At 41.3% G+C, this 17,972-nt stretch overlaps 1 protein-coding gene across 18 annotated transcripts in view; it reads left to right on the forward strand.

The window, feature by feature from the left end:
* Positions 1–17,972, forward strand: part of DLGAP1 (DLG associated protein 1) — an 885,205-nt gene that overhangs the window by 845,144 nt on the left and 22,089 nt on the right. For all 18 annotated transcript variants that reach the window (XM_027068585.2, XM_053206118.1, XM_027068580.2 and 15 more), the window contains one exon: positions 11,192–11,613. In XM_027068585.2, coding sequence (XP_026924386.1) covers positions 11,192–11,613 — 422 coding nt within the window. The remainder of the gene's footprint in view (positions 1–11,191; positions 11,614–17,972) is intronic.

Raw genomic sequence — 17,972 nt, forward strand, 5'->3', positions numbered from 1 at the left:
TTCTTGTATTGTCTTTGCTGTCTTTGGTGTTAGAATAATTGTTCTGTAGTTTTCTTGTATTGTCTTTGCTGTCGTCGGTGTTTTTTCCTCCTCGATTTTCTAAAAATGTTTGTGTAAAATTGTTATAATTTTTTTAATTAGATATTTAACTGAGTTAACCAGTGAAACTGCCTGGATGTGAAGTTTGCTTTGTGCAAAAAATTTTTAACTACAAATTCAATTTCTTTAATAGATATAGGGTTATTTACGTCATTGATTTCTTCTTACTTGATCCTTGATAGTTTGTCTTTCAAGGAATTTGTCTACTTCATCTGCGTTATCCAATTTGTTGGTATAAAGTTGTTCATGATATTCATTTAAAATAATTTTAATAGCTATAGAATCTGTAGTGATGACACCTCTCTCCTTTCTGATATTGGTAATGTGTGTCTTTTCTTTTTTTTCCTCATCAGTCTGGCTAGAAGATTATTAATTTTATCAATTTTTAAAAGAAAAAAGCTTTGACTTTACTGATATTTCTCTATTATTTTTCTGTTTTCTATTTGATTGATTTTTGCTTTTGTCTTTTTCATTTCCTTTATTCTATTTACCATAGAATCCATTTGCTCTTCTATTTTTTAATTTCTTAAAGTAGCAGATGAACATTGAATTGAGACCTTTATTTTTTTGTATTATTGATGTCAATGCTATAAATGTCCCCTTAAGTACTGTTTTAACTACATCCCACAAATTCTGATTATTGTATTTTCATTTTCATTCAGTTCAAAATGTTTCCTAATCTCCTTCTTTGTGTTCATAGTCTTTGTGTTATCTAGCTCACAAATATTTTGAGACTTGGTAAATATCATTTAGTTATTGATTTCTATTTAATTCTATTGTGACCAGACTCTATACTTTATGTCTTGAATCCTTTAAAATTCATTGAGATTTGTGTTGTGGCCCAAAATACTGTCTGTCTTGCTAAATAATCTGTGTGTACTTTAAATAAAATGTTATTATGCTATCTTTAAGTGGAGTATTCTGTAAATGCCAATTAGGTCAGGTTAGTTTTTTAAATTTCTCTATAAATTTCTGATTTTCTGTCTATACATTCTATCAATTATTGAGAAAGAAATGTTGAAACCTCTGACTATAATTGTGAATTTATCTATTTCTCCTTATTGTTCTATCAATTTTTGCTTCATGTATTTTGAAGATCTCTTATTAGGTACATAAACATTTAAGATTATTATATCTTCTTGATGAATTGGCTCCTTTATCATTAGGAAACATCCCTCTTTCTCCCTGGCAATATTTTTTTGTTATGAAATCTACCTTGTCTGATATTAAGATAGCAATTGAACTTTCTTTTTTTCTTTCTTTCTTTTTTTTCTTAAGCTCTACACCCAACATGGGATTCAAACTCATGACCCCAAGATCAAGAGTCACATGCTCTACCAACTGAGAATTTTCTTTTCATTAGTGTTAGCATGATGTATCATTTTCATTCTTTCACTTTTAAATTATTCATGTCTTTATAATTAAAGTGGTTTGGGGGGTACCTGGGTGACTCAGTCAATTAAGCGTCCAATTCTTGATTTCGGCTCAGGTCATGATCTCACCATTCGTGAGTTTGAGCCCCATGTTGAGCTCTATGCTGATAGTGCAAAGCCTGCTTGAGATTCGTTCTCCCTCTCTTTCTGCCCCTCCACTGCTCACTCTCTCCCTCTCTCTCTCTCTCAAAAATAAGTAAACCTTTTTTTTAAGAAATTTTTAATGGCACGTGGGTGACTCAGTTAAGTGTCCAACTCTTGATTTCTGCTCAGGTCATGGTCTTACCATTCATGAGTTAAAGCCCCACATTGGGCTCTGCACTGGAGTGTGGAACCTGCTTGCAATTCTCTCTCCTTCTCTCTCCACCCTTCCTTCACTTGTACTCTCTTTTTAAAAAATACATAAACTTTTTTTAAAAAGTGGTTTTTATGGGCAGCATATAGTTAGGTTTTGCTTTTTAGTCAAATCTCACAACCTCTTCCTTTTCATTGGAATACTTAGACCACTTACATTTAATGTAATTGTTGATGTGTTTGGGTTTAATTCTGTCAGCTTGTATTTGTTATTTATTATCTCTTCTTTGTCCTATATTTCATTTTTTTCTGCTTTCCGTTGGATTGTCTTTTTATGATTCCATTTTATTCCCTTTGTTTTCTTATTAGCTATAACTTTCTATTGTATATTTTAGGGGTCGCTATAGAGATTATCATGTATATCTTTAATTTATTACAATATACCTTCAATGGAAATTAGATCATTTTGTATATAAGAATCTTAAAATGTTTCCATTCCTCTACTACCCACATTAGTGCTATTGTTATCAAACATTTTACTTCTACATGTATTAAAAATCCATAATATATTATTATTTTTGCTTTAAACAGTTATCTTTAACACAATTTAAATAAAAGGGGAAAAAATCCTATTTGTTCACAAAGTTATGATTTCCAGTGTTCTTCATTCCTTTGTGTAGATCCAAATTTCCATCTAGCATCATTTTCCTTACCCTTAAAAGACTTCTTTTAACCTGTTTTATAGTGCATGTGTGCTCATGATGACAACTTACAGCTTTTGTATATCAAGAGTCATTATTTTGTCATTTTAAAAAGATGCTTTTTGAGGGCGCCTGGGTGGCTCAGTCAGTTAAGCATCTGACTTCAGCTCAGGTCATTATCTCATGATTCCTGAGTTTGAGCCCCATACCAGGCTCTGTGCTGACAGCTCAGAGCCTGGAGCCTGCTTCAGAGTCTGTGTCTCCCTCTCTCTTTGCCCTTCCCCCAGTCACACTCTGCCTCTCTCTCTCTCTCAAAAATAAATAAAAATTTTCTAAAAGCTTAAAAAGTAAATTAATGAATTAAAAGATGCATTTTTTTGGGTTTTTTTGTTTGGTTTTTTTTGGTTTGTTTTTTTTTTTTTCCAAAGAGGGACAAATATACTCCAGCTGTGGGTAGGTTTCTTACCCCATGCATTCACTGTGGATAAATACTCTATTGAGACCCTGCGAGGATCTCTGGGTTCTCTCTGTGCAGTTCTCTCTTCTGCCACACTCTGCCTTGCAAACTCCCACTGCAAGTCCCCTCCTGGGACTCCCAGCTATGTCTCATCAAGTCAGGGAGACTGCTAGCACCACACAGAGACCCCTCCCTGTGCTGCGGCCTGGACATTTTCTCTGATCAGTCAACACAGGTAATCGCCGAACTTGTTTGTTTCCCACATCTCATGATCACTGCTCTTCATTGTCTGACATCAAGTGTATCTTGAAAACACTTGTTTCATATATTTTTCCTTTTTTTTTTAGTTGTTTCAGATAGAAGAATAAATTCAGTCATTCTTACCCCATCTTGGCCAAAAGCAGAAATCGTCCATATATGTTTTATTTAGCCTAAAGTGGGGTAAGCCCTGTTATTGAGCACTACTCTGTGGCTTGAAAGGTCCTGGAATGTATGGGAATGTACTGAAGCTCTGGGGGAAAAATATTCCAGTCAAGAGATCCAGTCTGAAAGTAACTACCTATCTGTCTTTAAAATGTGGGTGTTGGAGGGAGCGCCTGGGTGGCTCAGTGGATTGAGCGTCTGACTTCAGCTCAGGTCATGATCTCACAATTTGTGGGTTTAAGCTCCACGCTGGGCTCTGTGCTGACAGCTCAGAGCCTGGAGCTTGCTTCAGAGTCTGTGTCTCCCTTTCTCTCTGTCCCTCCCCCGCTTGTGCTCTCTCTCTTGCTCTCAAAAATAAATAAACATTTAAAAAGTAAAATAAATAAACTGTGGGAGTTGAATATAATTAACATCAATAACCTCTTTTTATGTGTAAGTTCTCGGATTCAACATTCCAGCAGTGTTTCCTCAAATTTAGAGTAGCATCATACATAGATGGAGACTCTTTGTTGAGGTCTAGGTTTAATCTCCTAGATCTTGCCTTCCTGCTTATCGTCATATTTCCCAGGTAGCTGTGTTGCCGTCATAATCTCTAGTTCAGAAATAAGAGAAGTGTGGGTAAGTGTGTGATACAGGTTCTGGCTACCTGCCCCTGTTGCAACCCAGCTACCTTTTATGGGGGTAAACATGTATGATATATCTGGGAACAATTATAAAGCGATCATCTTTGGTCTCTAAAACTGAAAATGTTAAGGAGCGGTAGAGGCTTTGATATTATATACTCTTATTTATTAACAGTGTCAAATTGACAAATTGACATCTGTCTTTAGTGCACAGAGAGAAGCTCCTGGTCTCACAGCACTTTTCTGGAAAGAAAATTCCAAACTGTTATTTTTCTGGTGTGTATATATTTAAATTCTTTTTAAGATTTTATTTTTAAGTCACCTCCATGCCGAATGTGGGGCTCGAACTTACAACCCCAAGATCAAAAGTCACATGCTTCACTGACTGAGCCAACCAGGTGCCCCTTAATATCTTTATCTGTGTCTTTGTAAACTACTTCTTAACTGGCTGGGATCTGTATCTAGAAATCATCCAAGTGAGAGTCAGTGTTACTGCAAGGGCTATTTGTCTTCAGTATCCAGGGGATTAAAGGAGAAAGCTTTTCCTAGAATAAGTGGGTAAGAAATCACTTTGTGACCTCTTTCCTTCCCTCATCAACTCCCCATGGCTGCCTGCCATTCCTTTATTAAATCGATGAAGTTGGGTAACAGTGAATGTCTTGAGCAGGATCTGTGTGTTTGGAGGTGCATGTATGCAAAGGGAAAGCCAAGATCTTTCCATTTATACTTCATTTATGGTATGGGAATGGGAGTAGATGGATACTTGGATGATTTGCATAAAGTCTCTTGTCTTTCTTATCTCCATTTGGTGGAACCATCTCCTTCTCTCCTAGTATACCTTTTGTACATTATGAAATAATACTCAGACCCCCGGGGACACATTTAATGCTAAGGGGAAAAAATGCGTCGAAATGTGGTCGTGAATGACACCTGCCATTTCGGCAGGTCAGTGAATGCACAGATAGGGTCATAGGCGTTGAAGGAAATTGCCTTCAAGCTATTATGAAAGCTGCTCTAGAAACAAATGTCTCTGTGAATAGGAATAATTCGAGTCTTGTTTTTTCACCAAAATTACCTCTATTTCCAAAATATTCTAAGTTTTAAAAATTTTCCTTGCTTCACACATTAAAGCTCATGGCTTCATAACTGGATGTAACAAGCATGTGCAAAGGTAGTGTACGTTTTCTCAGCATAAAGTCAATGACTATAAAAGATGCTTCTGACTGTAAGTGACTTAAATACATAAACAGTGGGGTTTGTAGTGAGTTGTGACTTTTCAACTAAGCAGGATTTTTTTTTATAGTTTATTTAATTACCTTGAGAGAGAGAGTGCGCATGATTACAGGAGGGACAGAGAGAGAGGGAAAGAGAGAGAATCCCAAGCAGGCTCCGAACTATCAGCACAGAGCCCAAGGCAGAACTCAACTCACAAACCATGAGATCATGACCTGAGCTGAAGTCAGATGCTTTAACAACTGAGCCACCCAGGTGCCCCTCAACTAAGCAAGATGTTAAAACAAGAAGCCAACATTGAGACATCTTCTGACAGCCAGTTCGGGACCACAAACTTAGACTGTTGGTGGTCAAAGACAGCCCTCCTTTGCCAACCTGGAAGCTTGGACCAATTCCCACTGTTCACAGCTTCTTTGGAGTACTACATAGCCTAGGACCCACCCTTGATATTACATTTGGCAAATCACTTCTTTTCCTTGCCAAGTTAACAATACCATGACTTAGCCAAATAGCACTTACAATACACCGGAGTTTGAAAGGTGTGGCATTCATGCATTTCAAATTTTAAAAGCCTGACTCTTGGCATAATTCCTGATAAGCCTCATACATTTTCTCCTCCGTTCCTTCCTTCCTTCCTTTTTTCTTCTTTCTCCCCCACCTCCATCTTTCTCCCTCCCTCTTTCCTTCCTCCCTTCCTTCCCTTCTTCTTTCTGTCTTCTCTCTCTCCCTTTTTCTTTCTTCCTTTTCACATGTTTTTACAGATAATGTAGTTTGCAAAAGAAAAATGATCCTCCAACTCACAAGCCTATGGCCTCCGTTTGACACCAAAATAAGACAGTAAGACGAATAATGAGTGAGACCTCTCAGGCTTTTGTTAGTTACCTGGGGTCAACAGTCAAGGAGTGACCTACTGCTCTGGTTGCTGGGGCGCAGTCAGTTCGAGGATGTTTTGTTGAGACTCCTAACCAAGGTTCCTATAGTGACAGCCCATCAAGGATACTAGCACCTGCCCAGCTGGTACTGAAAGGGGGCTGGCAACATGCCAGGCCCTCTCAGAAGCTAGCTGATGATCACAAGCCCACTGTCAATACTGTCCGTTTCTTCCCTTTCTTTAATTGGTAAATGCGTTACAAAAGAGGGAGTTTTTACGTAGAAAACTTACTGTTTTCCTTTGCTGAAAGAGACCTACGGGTAAAAGAATGGACATAATGGATTTTGAATAATGAATGGATGCTTGTTTTGAGGTAGTTTTATGTTTTTAATGACTTTTTAAAGATATTTATTTTTTTTATTAATGCTTATTTATCTTTGAGAGAGAGACAGAGCAGGGGAGGGGCAGAGTGAGAGGGAGGCACAGAATCCAAAGCAGGCTCCAGGCTCCAAGCTGTCAGCACAGAGTCTGATACAGGGCTTGAACTCTTGAACCATGAGATCATGATCTGAGCCAAAGTCAGATGCTTAACCAACTGAGCCTATCCAGGTGCCCCTTGAGGTAGCTTTAAAATCTGTCAATAAGACAGTGCTAACCATCTCAAACAGGGAGCAGGAGGGTCCCTTCCCACTGAATCCGCGACAGGGTTGTATTCCGCCTAGGTTTCTCCATGAGCTGTTCTAACTGGGAAGCTGACCTGATGGGAGAGAATCTCTTTTTTAGCAGGTTTTAATTCTTGATCTCAATCTCCTCTCACCCCCACACCTTTCTTTTGATCTATCTTTTATATATGGAGACGTCTTGGGTTTTTACATCAGTTAAAGGGTGCCATTTCACAAAATACCCAGATGGTTGCACTTTTGAAGAGTAGCATTTTCAGATCCCACATCTATTCAGCCTTGACAGCAGGCTTAGTGAAGAATGTCTAAAGCCTCCCACAAAGAAAGAACAAACAGCACAGAACTAGTGTTTCTCCCTTTGAAACTAGAGTTAGCCCTGGAAAGCAACCATTATGTGAATGAGAGGGATGAAGAAGATAACCAGAGGCTAGAGGATTCGGTAACAGAATGACTGAGTTCGTCTCCTCCAGATAAGTTTATGGCTTGGGTCTCACACAGTTGAACACCTTGCAAGTCCTAAAGACACTGACTATGCTTAGGTTTTGTTTTGGTTTGTTTGTTTGTTTGTTTTGCTCGTGACTTAACTTTATTTAAATGCAGTCCCATCATGTACCATTTTTGTGTTGATTTCTACGTGCAGAAAAGTCACCATGAGGGGATGGGCAGCAGAAAATCCTCCTATTACACGTATAAATGTGTTTCAGAGAAAGTGCACAAAGTAACAGCAGAGTGAATGTGACCAAGTGACTTTCCCCTTGCTGTCCCAAACAGACAGGGTATTGTGTCCCATACTGGTTGATCCAGTCTTTGGTTTCATGGTTTCCTGCTCCTTAGGTCAGAATATTGGCCGGTCCTTTACAGAAGTTGTCATGATTACACATTGTGCCTTCAGGGCATGAAGTACTAAGAAGCTTTACGAATGGCATTGTAGGTTTGGAAATGGCAAGCCCCTGGGGTCAGCTTATGGGTTTATACCACCTCTCAGCAACCGATCTCTTCTTTTTTTTTTTTTTTTTAATGTTTATTTATTTATTTTTGAAAGGGATAGACAGAGAGCAAGCAGGGGAGGGGCAGAGAGAGAAAAGAGAGAATCCCAAGCAGGTTCCACGCTGTCAGTGCAGAGCCCAGCTCGGGCTCAGACCCACAAACCGCAAGATCCTGACCTGAGTGGAAACAGCGTTGGACGCTCAAACCAGTGAGCCACTGTGTTTTTAAAAATACAGAAATTCACCCAACGACTCCTTTTGTGTTCCTATCAAAATTCGAAAACAGCCATAACAACTTCATTGTGCTCTTCACTCAGAAGGAACTTTGCACTTGAAAGACATGAAACGTTTTGCAGAGCAGAACATTCTTTGAAAGCTCTGGGTGGAAGAAAGCACTTGCTTAAGGAACTTAATTGAGAGAAACAGGGCTGCCTGAGTTCAAAGGCACCGCTTTTAATCCCAAACCTTTTTAATTTTCCTTAACTTTTATTTCTTTCTGGGTGACTAAACTGCAAACTTCTACTCATCTATTGCCAAGTAATTTTTCTTAAGAAGGTGGATACTTTACAGGATTCAGAGCCAGGAGCCCTCTATCAGGAATGCTGGTGGTATGGTTTTGTGTAGGTAAAAACAGAGGCACAGGAGAGGTCACTCTGTTTTGTGTGTGGAACAGACTCTGTCTCTGGCAAGTTTGCTGCGATTGAGAAAAAAATAAGGCACTTCTTTAAGTCTGGAAAATGCAGTGCCTCTGGCAATACATGATCTTGGAGAGTGAAGCCCAGTGTTCTCATAGTTGAGATTTGGTGTTAGTAGAACAGCCAGACTGCAAGTTGACTTGCAACTTGCAATGTCAACTGTTGCAAGGAGAGGCATCCAATTCACACACCTGCGTCTGCAAAGAAAGCTGAGCTTCAGGAGATGACATTTAACATTCAGGGGGATGAATAAGAAGAATGCAGAAAAGGCCGACTGCAGCCAAGATGTAAGTGGCTATTGGAAGAATCACATGAGCAAAACTGTTCTTCCTTTCGCTCCAGTACAAGACATCTGTACCATGGCTTTTAGACTTTCACACTATGTGATTCTTTTTTTGGCCCATTTGAGAGTTAAAGATCTTATAAAATGACCAGCTAAAATACCTTCAACAGAAGTAATTTCTTGAAAACAGCAAACAATGAGATGGGCCAGCTTTTTTTTTGACTGGTCTACCTTCATAAAATGAGTGGCCAGAATCACACCATATTTGATTACGCTGATCATCCTAACAACTAACACAGATCAATAGTGCAGCCACCTTTTTTTCTAAAGCTTTATTTTCTAGGGGAAAACAATGGATTTGTTGTGATGCAAAACAGTATGGTAGATCCTCAAAAAATTAAAAATAGAATTACTGTATGATACAGTAATTTCTCTTCTGGGTTTATACGCAAAACAATGGAAAACTCAGTCTCAAAGAGATATTTGTACACTCCTGTCCAAAGAAGCATTATTCAAAATAGCCAAAAGGTGGAAGCAAACCCAAGTGTCCATCTACAAATGAATGGATAAACAAAATGTGGTATATACAGAAAACGGAGTATCATTCAGCCTTAAAAAGGAAGGAAATTCTGACATATGTTATAGCATGGAAGAAGCTTAAAGACATTTTGCTACATGAGGGGCGCCTGTGGCTCAGTCAGTTTAACGTCCAAATGTTGGTTTAGGCTCAGGTCATGATCTCACAGTTTGTGATTTCGAGCCCCCCCTCAGGCTCTATGCTGACAGCTGCCTGGAATTCTCTCTCTCCCCCTCTCTCCCTCCCTTCCCCCTCTCTCTCTCTATCAAAACTAAACTGTAAAAAAAGGCATCATGCTAGGTGAAATAATCCAGTCCTAAAAGGGCAAATACAGTATGGTTCCACTTATATGAGAGAGCTAGAGAAGTCAAATTCCATAGAGACAGAAAGTAGAATGGTGGTTGACATAGGCTGGGAGGAAGGGGCTGAGGGGAGCTGTTTAATGGGTACAGTTTCAACTGAGAAAGCTGAAAACATTCTGGAGACGCATGACGATAATGGTTGTACAACAATGTGAATGTACTTAAAGCCACTGAACCACACACTTAAAAATGGTTTAAGTAGTAAATTTTATGTTATGTATATTTTTTCACAATAAAAAGTAAATAAAAATATTAGATCAAGAGGTCACCTTAATAAAAGAGTACGGGGGCACCTGAGTGGCTCAATTGGTTAAGCGTCTGACTTCTGCTCAGGTCATGATCTCACAGTTTCTGAGTTCGAGCTCACATTAGGCTCTTTGCTGTCAGTGGCTGAACCCTCTTGGATCCTCTGTCTCCCTCTCTCTGCCCCTCCCCTGCTCTCTCTCTCTCTCTCTCAAAAATAAACAATTAAAAAAAAAAGTACAGAGTAGGCAACAGGCACATGACGCTGCCTTCAGCAGACTTATATTCTCTGCCATTGTTGCCTGCCTGCTCTACGAGCTAATGAAGTTTTTTGTAAGTGTTTTAAATTACTTCAGGCCCACACCTCCCCTTGCCCCTTGTCTGAGAAAGAATTCACTGGTCCTCTGTTCTTCTCCACCCCTCCCACCTTCCATATGCCCTCACCTTCATTGTCAGGGTCAACCAGAGATGTCAGAGCCATCTGGTTGAAAAACACCGATTACATGAATATCCGTACAAAATGCTCAGACTGAATCTGCGAATAGGTTGTCTTGTATCCTCTTGGTACAAGGACTGTGGGAAGGGAAATTAAAGGTGCAGAGAATGGTACCAGAGAACTCTAGAACTGTGAGCTGATTTTGCCCCAAAGGCTTTGTGTCAAATGGTAATAATGACCTTTCGATCAAGAGACAGGTGAATGAGTCCTCACCAGGGGAAGGAGTTTTAGTTTTAAGAGGAACTTAATGACATTTTGGTTTGCTTTCAGAAAGTCTTACTGCGTAAACGCTGTCCCTAGAAAAAAATGTGGTTATGCAGGATTCACAATAGGCTTGGACCAGGTTGGGTTGCTTTTGTTTCCTGGATTTTTAAGCAAATTATGCAGAATTCTTTCCTTACCCCTCAGCAACCTGAATATCAGAATTCCAGCCATCCCAGCTTTGTGGAGGAAGTTGGACTCTGGACATTTTGCTGGCTTTCACAGCTACACGCATTGCTTCTAACATTTCTCTAGAGATGCTTTAATATTGTATTGAACAAAAATGAGAGAGCCATGATACGTATATAAGAGCTATCGCAACCGATATGCTTGTGTCAAGGGCCTACCCCCCCCCGCCCCCCGCCAGACTGAGAGGGTAGGACCCCCTGCTGCCATACCCATGAAGAAAAGTAGAAATGCTCTCGCTTCGAGAAATAGCCTTGAACTCAATCTTCCTTTCTCCATTCCTCCAAGCTTCCGCAGGTTCACTCGATCCAACAGCGTGACGACAGCCGTACAGGCCGACCTGGACTTCCACGATAATCTGGAAAACTCTCTGGAGTCTATAGAGGACAATTCGTGCCCCGGCCCAATGGCCAGACAGTTCTCCCGGGACGCAAGCACCTCCACCGTCAGCATCCAGGGCTCAGGAAACCACTACCACGCCTGCGCAGCCGACGACGACTTCGATGCGGATTTTGACCCTTCGATTCTGCCTCCCCCGGATCCCTGGATTGACTCGATCACCGAAGACCCCCTGGAGGCCGTCCAAAGGTCGGTGTGCCACCGGGACGGCCACTGGTTTCTGAAGCTCCTCCAAGCAGAGCGGGACCGCATGGAAGGGTGGTGCCAGCAAATGGAGCGAGAAGAGCGGGAAAACAACCTGCCGGAAGACAGTAAGTAACGCCCGCTGCGCACTCCGCACTTCCGGCGCTCGCGCGCGGGCTGAGCGGCGTCTTTAGGCTTGGCGCTCCCTTCCCTACCGATTCCGGTGTCCGGCCCTGCAGCTCCGCACCCCGCCGCCGGACTGGGTGGGACCGCTGGGCCATTCCGGCTGAGCGTCCAGATGCCCCGCGCTGCACGATAAAAAGAAACCGGCTGGGCGGGTGTAACACCTTCGCCAGCTCCAGCCCCATGCCCTCTAGCTCTAGATCTCTTCTCTGAAAAGTACCAAGCTCAACGTGGGGGGGGGGGGGGGGGCCAGCTCGAGTTCCTACAACCGCTCCTCTTTCCCAAGAGGATCCTGAAATGGGTGCTGATTCTTAAGGGATTGACAGTAATTCTGACGAGTGGCCAGGGTCACCGGTGCAGGTGCACTGGGCATTTATAATCTCACAGTTTTATTACTTTCTGTAACGTACGATATGAAAACAAGGCCGATAATGCATAGGCCAGAAGGGACCAGGCTTATTCAGATTCATAAGCCCGTTTAGCATGCACTTTCATTGGTTTTAGGAAGGCAAACCCTCAGCCACTAAGTTAACACAAATTTCAACGTAACGGGTTAAAGTAAATGATGAATAAATAAATGATGGGGGCCGTGCACACTGTTATTCTCAAACTTGGCTTTTTAACACAATAATTCCTATTAACAAATGACAACAAGGGGCGCCTGACTGGCTGAGTCCGTAGAGCATGGGACTGTTGATCTCAGTGTCTTGAGTCCAAGCCCCTCATTGGGCATAGAGCTTACGTTAAACACACACACACACACACACACACACACACACACACACACACACAATTGACAACAAAATGACCAGGTTACCTCAATTCTAATGTTTTCCACATTTTTAACAATTCTGAAATTAGGATATAGTTTATAATCAGCGTGTATTTCAGTGTTGTGTGTTTATTTTCCTCTGAAAAATAATTATCAAATGAATGGTGGATCCTCCAACTGATGATATTTTTGAATCAAAGAAATTTAGGCATTAGGGGTAAGCATTTAAGCCTATCTTCGTTTTTGCGTGGTAACTACCTAGAAGAGTATTGTTATGATGTGACTTTTTAGACCTATTTTTTAAATCATTTAACTTTTTCTCATAAAAAATATAAAACATGCACAAAAGTAGAGAGTTTAGTACAATGTACCTATCACCCAACGCCACTGGCCAGCCTCATTTTCTTATCTTCCCCCATTAGTCATTTTTGCTGGATTATCTTAAAGAAAGTCCAAAGCATTGTGGCACATTACTATGTACCCACTGATAAGGATTTTTTTTACATAATCATCATACATTATCATCCCTAATAAAAATATCAATAATTTCTTTATAATTAGACCTCGAGCCTATGTCTAATTGTGGTAAATAGACTTACTAAATGAACCAAACTAATTGTGTCACGAGGCAGTGAGTTTTCCATCAAGGAAGTATTTTTTATGGAAACTGAGTCTCGAAAAGAATAATTAGCAGACTGTGGGATTTCCTCCCTGTGTCTTGCTCTCAGCTCTTCTCTGCACTCATTCCTCTTGCCTGAACCCTATCAACTGGCTGACTAGCTTATTTGTTGCCTTGATGAGCAGGTTAGAAAACCTGTAAGTAGGTTTCTGAAATGTTCCTCATGTTGTAAGTGCAAACAACTTAGCAATGGAAGAGTAATCTCCTTGACAGTTGCCCCTAACCATTGATGTCACTCCAGGCTCACCTGAATATTGATCCACAAGCAGAATTAGCTTTTGCCCTGGTAACAGGAGAAGGAGGCACCACCGAGCAGCAATGGATGGGGTGGGTTTCAGTAAGGAAGTCTTAGCAGTAACATCTTCCTCCCTTCTTTTCCCTCGGTGGCTATACCCAGAGTTGATTAGATTTTCCTAGGAAAAATGCTGGTGTCTAAGGAGCAACAGCCTCTGATGTATTTATTGCTCAACAGAACAAGCTAATATTCAGATTTCGGTGCATTCACCTCATTAGTTCAGGACTCATTCTAGCTTCCTGCTTGACTTCCTATAGGACCCAGGAAAGTCACTCATGTGTTTTCTTCCCATCTAAGACTGGATCTACTTCTCTCAACCCATCTTTATAGTGATGCACAAGGACAGTCATGGTATAACGATTTAGGAAAATCTTCTTCAACACTAAAGGAGCCCTGACAACAAGTTACCACGTTTTGATACAAACACATGTATTTGAAAGGTGACAATCTTGTCAGAAAACCAGGTTCTCATTGTGTGTTCAGGATCAAAGAGAAGCATTTTGTATTTTGAAATGTGCACTCTTGGAAAAGTCCCAAAGTAATGAACATGAAGGAGCAACCCATTTATTCACTGTTACAGAATTTTACTTCACATGTTACTTAAAGCACTGATTTATAAATAGAATTTAGCAAATCCATTCCATAGGAAGGTATTTTGCTATAATGAGATTTCTTCTAAAGAATAAAAAGTGCTGTCTTTGTCCCTGAAGATCCCACCATTAATAAGCTATACTCCTTACGGACATTTTCTTCGCAGTAGAGATACATTTTATCAAATCTCCACTTTATTTTGCAAGGTTGCTGCCTGGGGGGAGGTGTGAGGGTCATGGTTGCAGAACAGACAAAGATAACTAGGGGTGGGAGTATTTCTTGGTACTTTGTTTTAAAAGTACTCAGCTGGATAAATTAGTCTTAGATGGCAAGTATGCGGTGAAACCTGCTTCACTGGGGAGTTGGTCTTCCTTCCTCGTTTGAAACATATGTTAATATCAGAAACCCCTTCTCTAATTAAAAATAGTTACACTCAGCAGCAATAAATATAACGGAACAGTGGAGGTGATGGTCTGAGTTCTGTCTGCTCAGCGTCCACTGTCCCTTGGACCAAGGTCCCTGACAACCCCCGATCTCAAAAAAATCCTAGGATTTCTAGAATACAGTTTGAAAGCCAATGGTCTGTAGTGAAGAGTCCAAATTATTAGTTTTTTTAATATAACTTTATAACTTTAGATCAAACAACTAACACAAAGTTTAGATGAAAATGCCTTTATGCATGCTTTTGTAAATGTACAAAACTGATTCAAATCCATAACATCTATTCATATAAGCCCATCTCGCCTACAAAATATGGCTCTCCCTTCAAGTCTCAGCTTGGGCCTCACCTTCTGGAAGTCTTTGCGGAATGCCTCCCCTCAGGCTGAGTTGGGTGTGTCTCCCTCGTGATTCCATAATAGCCTGTATATCTGTCTATCAGCTCTTTCCAACATTATTTTACAGCAGTCTATGTGTCTCTCTCCTCCACTGAAAAATGAGCTGAGGACAGAAATTATTCTTATCTCATTCATCTTTATAGACACTGCCCTTCTGATGGTTCCTGGTACATAGGAGGGGATCAGTGAATATGTATTTGAGTCTGGGAAATATTTTGGAAATTCTGTGTTACAAAAGTATTTTACCTTGCAAAATGTTTGTTCTTCCATAGTTACAGAATTTTCAATGAGTAATTAGAAGTCGTTGTTGCCAAAAGTAGGAAGGGGGTGGGGGGATCCTTGGTGAGATAAAGAGCCCTGCCAATCAGAACAAGGGTTTGGCAGAGGGAGAGGAACACCTGGCATAGAAATGGTAGAACCTGGGGTGCCTGGGTGGCTCAGTCAGTTGAGCGTCCGACTTCAACTCAGGTCACGATCTCACGGTCCGTGAGTTCGAGCCCCGCGTCGAGCTCTGGGCTGATGGCTCGGAGCCTGGAGCCTGCTTCCGATTCTGTGTCTCTCTCTCTCTCTCTGCCCCTCCCCCGTTTATGTTCGATCTCTCTCTGTCTCAAAAATAAATAAACGTTAAAAAAATTAAAAAAAAAAAAAAGAAATGGTAGAACCCTTCTGTGTCGGTCAGCAGGATGATCTGGAGGAATCCTGTATGTCCTGTCCAGTTCTTGGGATGTGATTCCATTCGACAAGCACTTGCAAGCTTTATCTCTCAGGCCCAGGAGCTTCAATTCACCAGCATTCCAGAATTCTGAATAGTGCAGAGGTAACTCCCCATGCCCAGGTCAAAGAGTCGCCAATTCCAAAGGAGGCAAATCCAAATCAGTGAGGGTCTGACCAGACAGCCATAGCCAACCTCCATGGGAAGAAGGGAGAACAGAAGCACATGAAAGAATATTCATCTTGTCCTTACAATACCCCGGGCAATGGGCTGGACACTGACAGGTGTTTTATTTGCCCTCAAAACAGCTCTCTGGCAGTATCTTGTCCAAGGTCACAGAACACAGAAGTGTCTGATGGAACAGATACAACATGAATAACATTTGACAAGATAATGATACTCTTGTGTGTCACTCAGTGCTGTCCTCTAAAGCTCTCCATACATATCTGTCCCTCGCTCCTTGGCAACCACAATTCTGTTCTGATAACTGGGACCGGAGCTGTGGAGAGCCTTCGTTTTACGCGTTCTCTAATTTAACCTTTTCTTTTTTTATAAGAGGCTCGGTGAGGAAGAGAGGCCAAGCCTGTCTGGTAGGCACAGCCAATTTCTGAGTAACCAGCTTTAAAAAAAAATCTGTGCACACCCAGAAAAATAGCTTTGACAAATGAGTCAAGCCCAGATATATCTGTCTCTTGGCCAAGCCACCTTATGTGTTCTTTGGGTCCCGTACAAGGCGGTACATTCAGGGTACATGACGAAGGTGGCTCTCTGACAAATCCCTTCCGGGATACGTAGTCTTCAAAATCATCATGAAGTGTAAGTAGAATAGAGTGAGAGAAAGGAAGACTCGGACCATACTTGCTTAATTTATTTTCTGAGGCACTGGAATGATCCCAATTCTTAAATACTCAAACATGTTTGGTGAATATACTTAATGCCTCTGAACTGTACACTTAAAAATGGTTCAGGGGCGCCTGGGTGGCTCAGTCAGTTGAGCATCTGACTCTCGATTTAGGTCGTGATCTCATGGTCATGGCTCCGGGCCCTGCATGGGGCTTGGCGCTGGGCGTGGAGCCTGCTTGGGATTCTCTTTCTCCCTCTCTCTCTCTGCTCCTCCCTTGCTTGTGTATGGAAGGAAGGAAGGAAGGAAGGAAGGAAGGAAGGAAGGAAGGAAGGAAGGAAGGAAGGAAGAAAGTGGGAGGGAGAGAATGGTTGAAATGGTAGGTCTGATGTATATTTTATCACACACAAAAAATCCCACCCTCCCTTCCAAAAAAAGCCTACAGCAGCTGAAGGTACTAGAATAAGCTACCTATCATCACATTCACAGTCATCAGGCTCATAAGAATATAAGGTATTTTTGTTACATTTTGTTTAAATGTAAAATACATGGCGTTCCTGGGGGATAAAAAAGAAGTTGGAAACAGAACCTTCTCACTCAATGGGAACGTGAGGTATAGATGCAGGGTGGCGTAGTTGCAGTAATGTTTCTTGATTAGAGAGTTAAAAAAAGAAAGGAACCATCCGATTTTAAATACTTTTTCAGTTCTCAATTATTTTATGATGCCATTATCCTGAGTCTGACAGCTGCTTCCTAGGGACGTTGTTTTTGGCATTCCAGGACTGGAAAGCACTTTCCTGGTTTACCTGAAGCGGTTAAACGTGCACGACCAAGGGCGGCATGAGAAAAGGCATTTGTGGTTGCCTGGTAGTGTCGTGTTATCTTTGAAAAGCATAACTATAAATTCTCTGGGTGTGTGGAGCTATTATGTTCCCTGATAAAATGAAAGCAGAGCGAGGACTTTCGTTCCTGTTTCCAATGTTCATCCCTAACAGCCGATTGTGGGGTTTGGGGCTTGGTAACAAAGTAATGAAAATCTGCAGTGAGTGAGGTTTCCTCCAAGCCCTGGCAGCTGACAGAATGCTTGTTCCCCCAGCTCTTGAAGTAAAATGATACAAGCTTTTCTCAGACAATGAAGCCCTTGTGTGGAACAGCTGTCTCGGGGAGATGGCTCAGTGCTATTTGACAGTGGCTTGTATGTTACATAGATACGTCTGGTATTATCTGACCGGGAATGAAATGGCCAGATGGAACCAAACGCTCCCGACTAGGAATGCAGTCTAGCAATGTGGGTTAAAAACAGAGGCTCGGGTTTCAGCGGCCCTACGATGAAATACTGGTTGATTGTACTTGGAAATCTATCTTTGCCTCCTGAATTGTGGACGACTTATATGTGGAATTTTCAGGCTTTATCTGAAATAAACTGATAAACCTAGAGCGTGTGCAGGAGGCAGATTAATTCCACTTTAATTTTGCCTGGTAACAGCATCCAAGTTAGTGAAACTTGGCCTTGGGTCCCCCAGAAGGCTTGTGAGCCTTGGCAGCAAATGCGGGGCTGGAAATGAAACCTGAAAAGGG

Source organism: Acinonyx jubatus, chromosome D3 (genome assembly GCF_027475565.1).
Source record: "Acinonyx jubatus isolate Ajub_Pintada_27869175 chromosome D3, VMU_Ajub_asm_v1.0, whole genome shotgun sequence".
Classification (NCBI taxonomy): Eukaryota; Metazoa; Chordata; class Mammalia; order Carnivora; family Felidae; genus Acinonyx; species Acinonyx jubatus.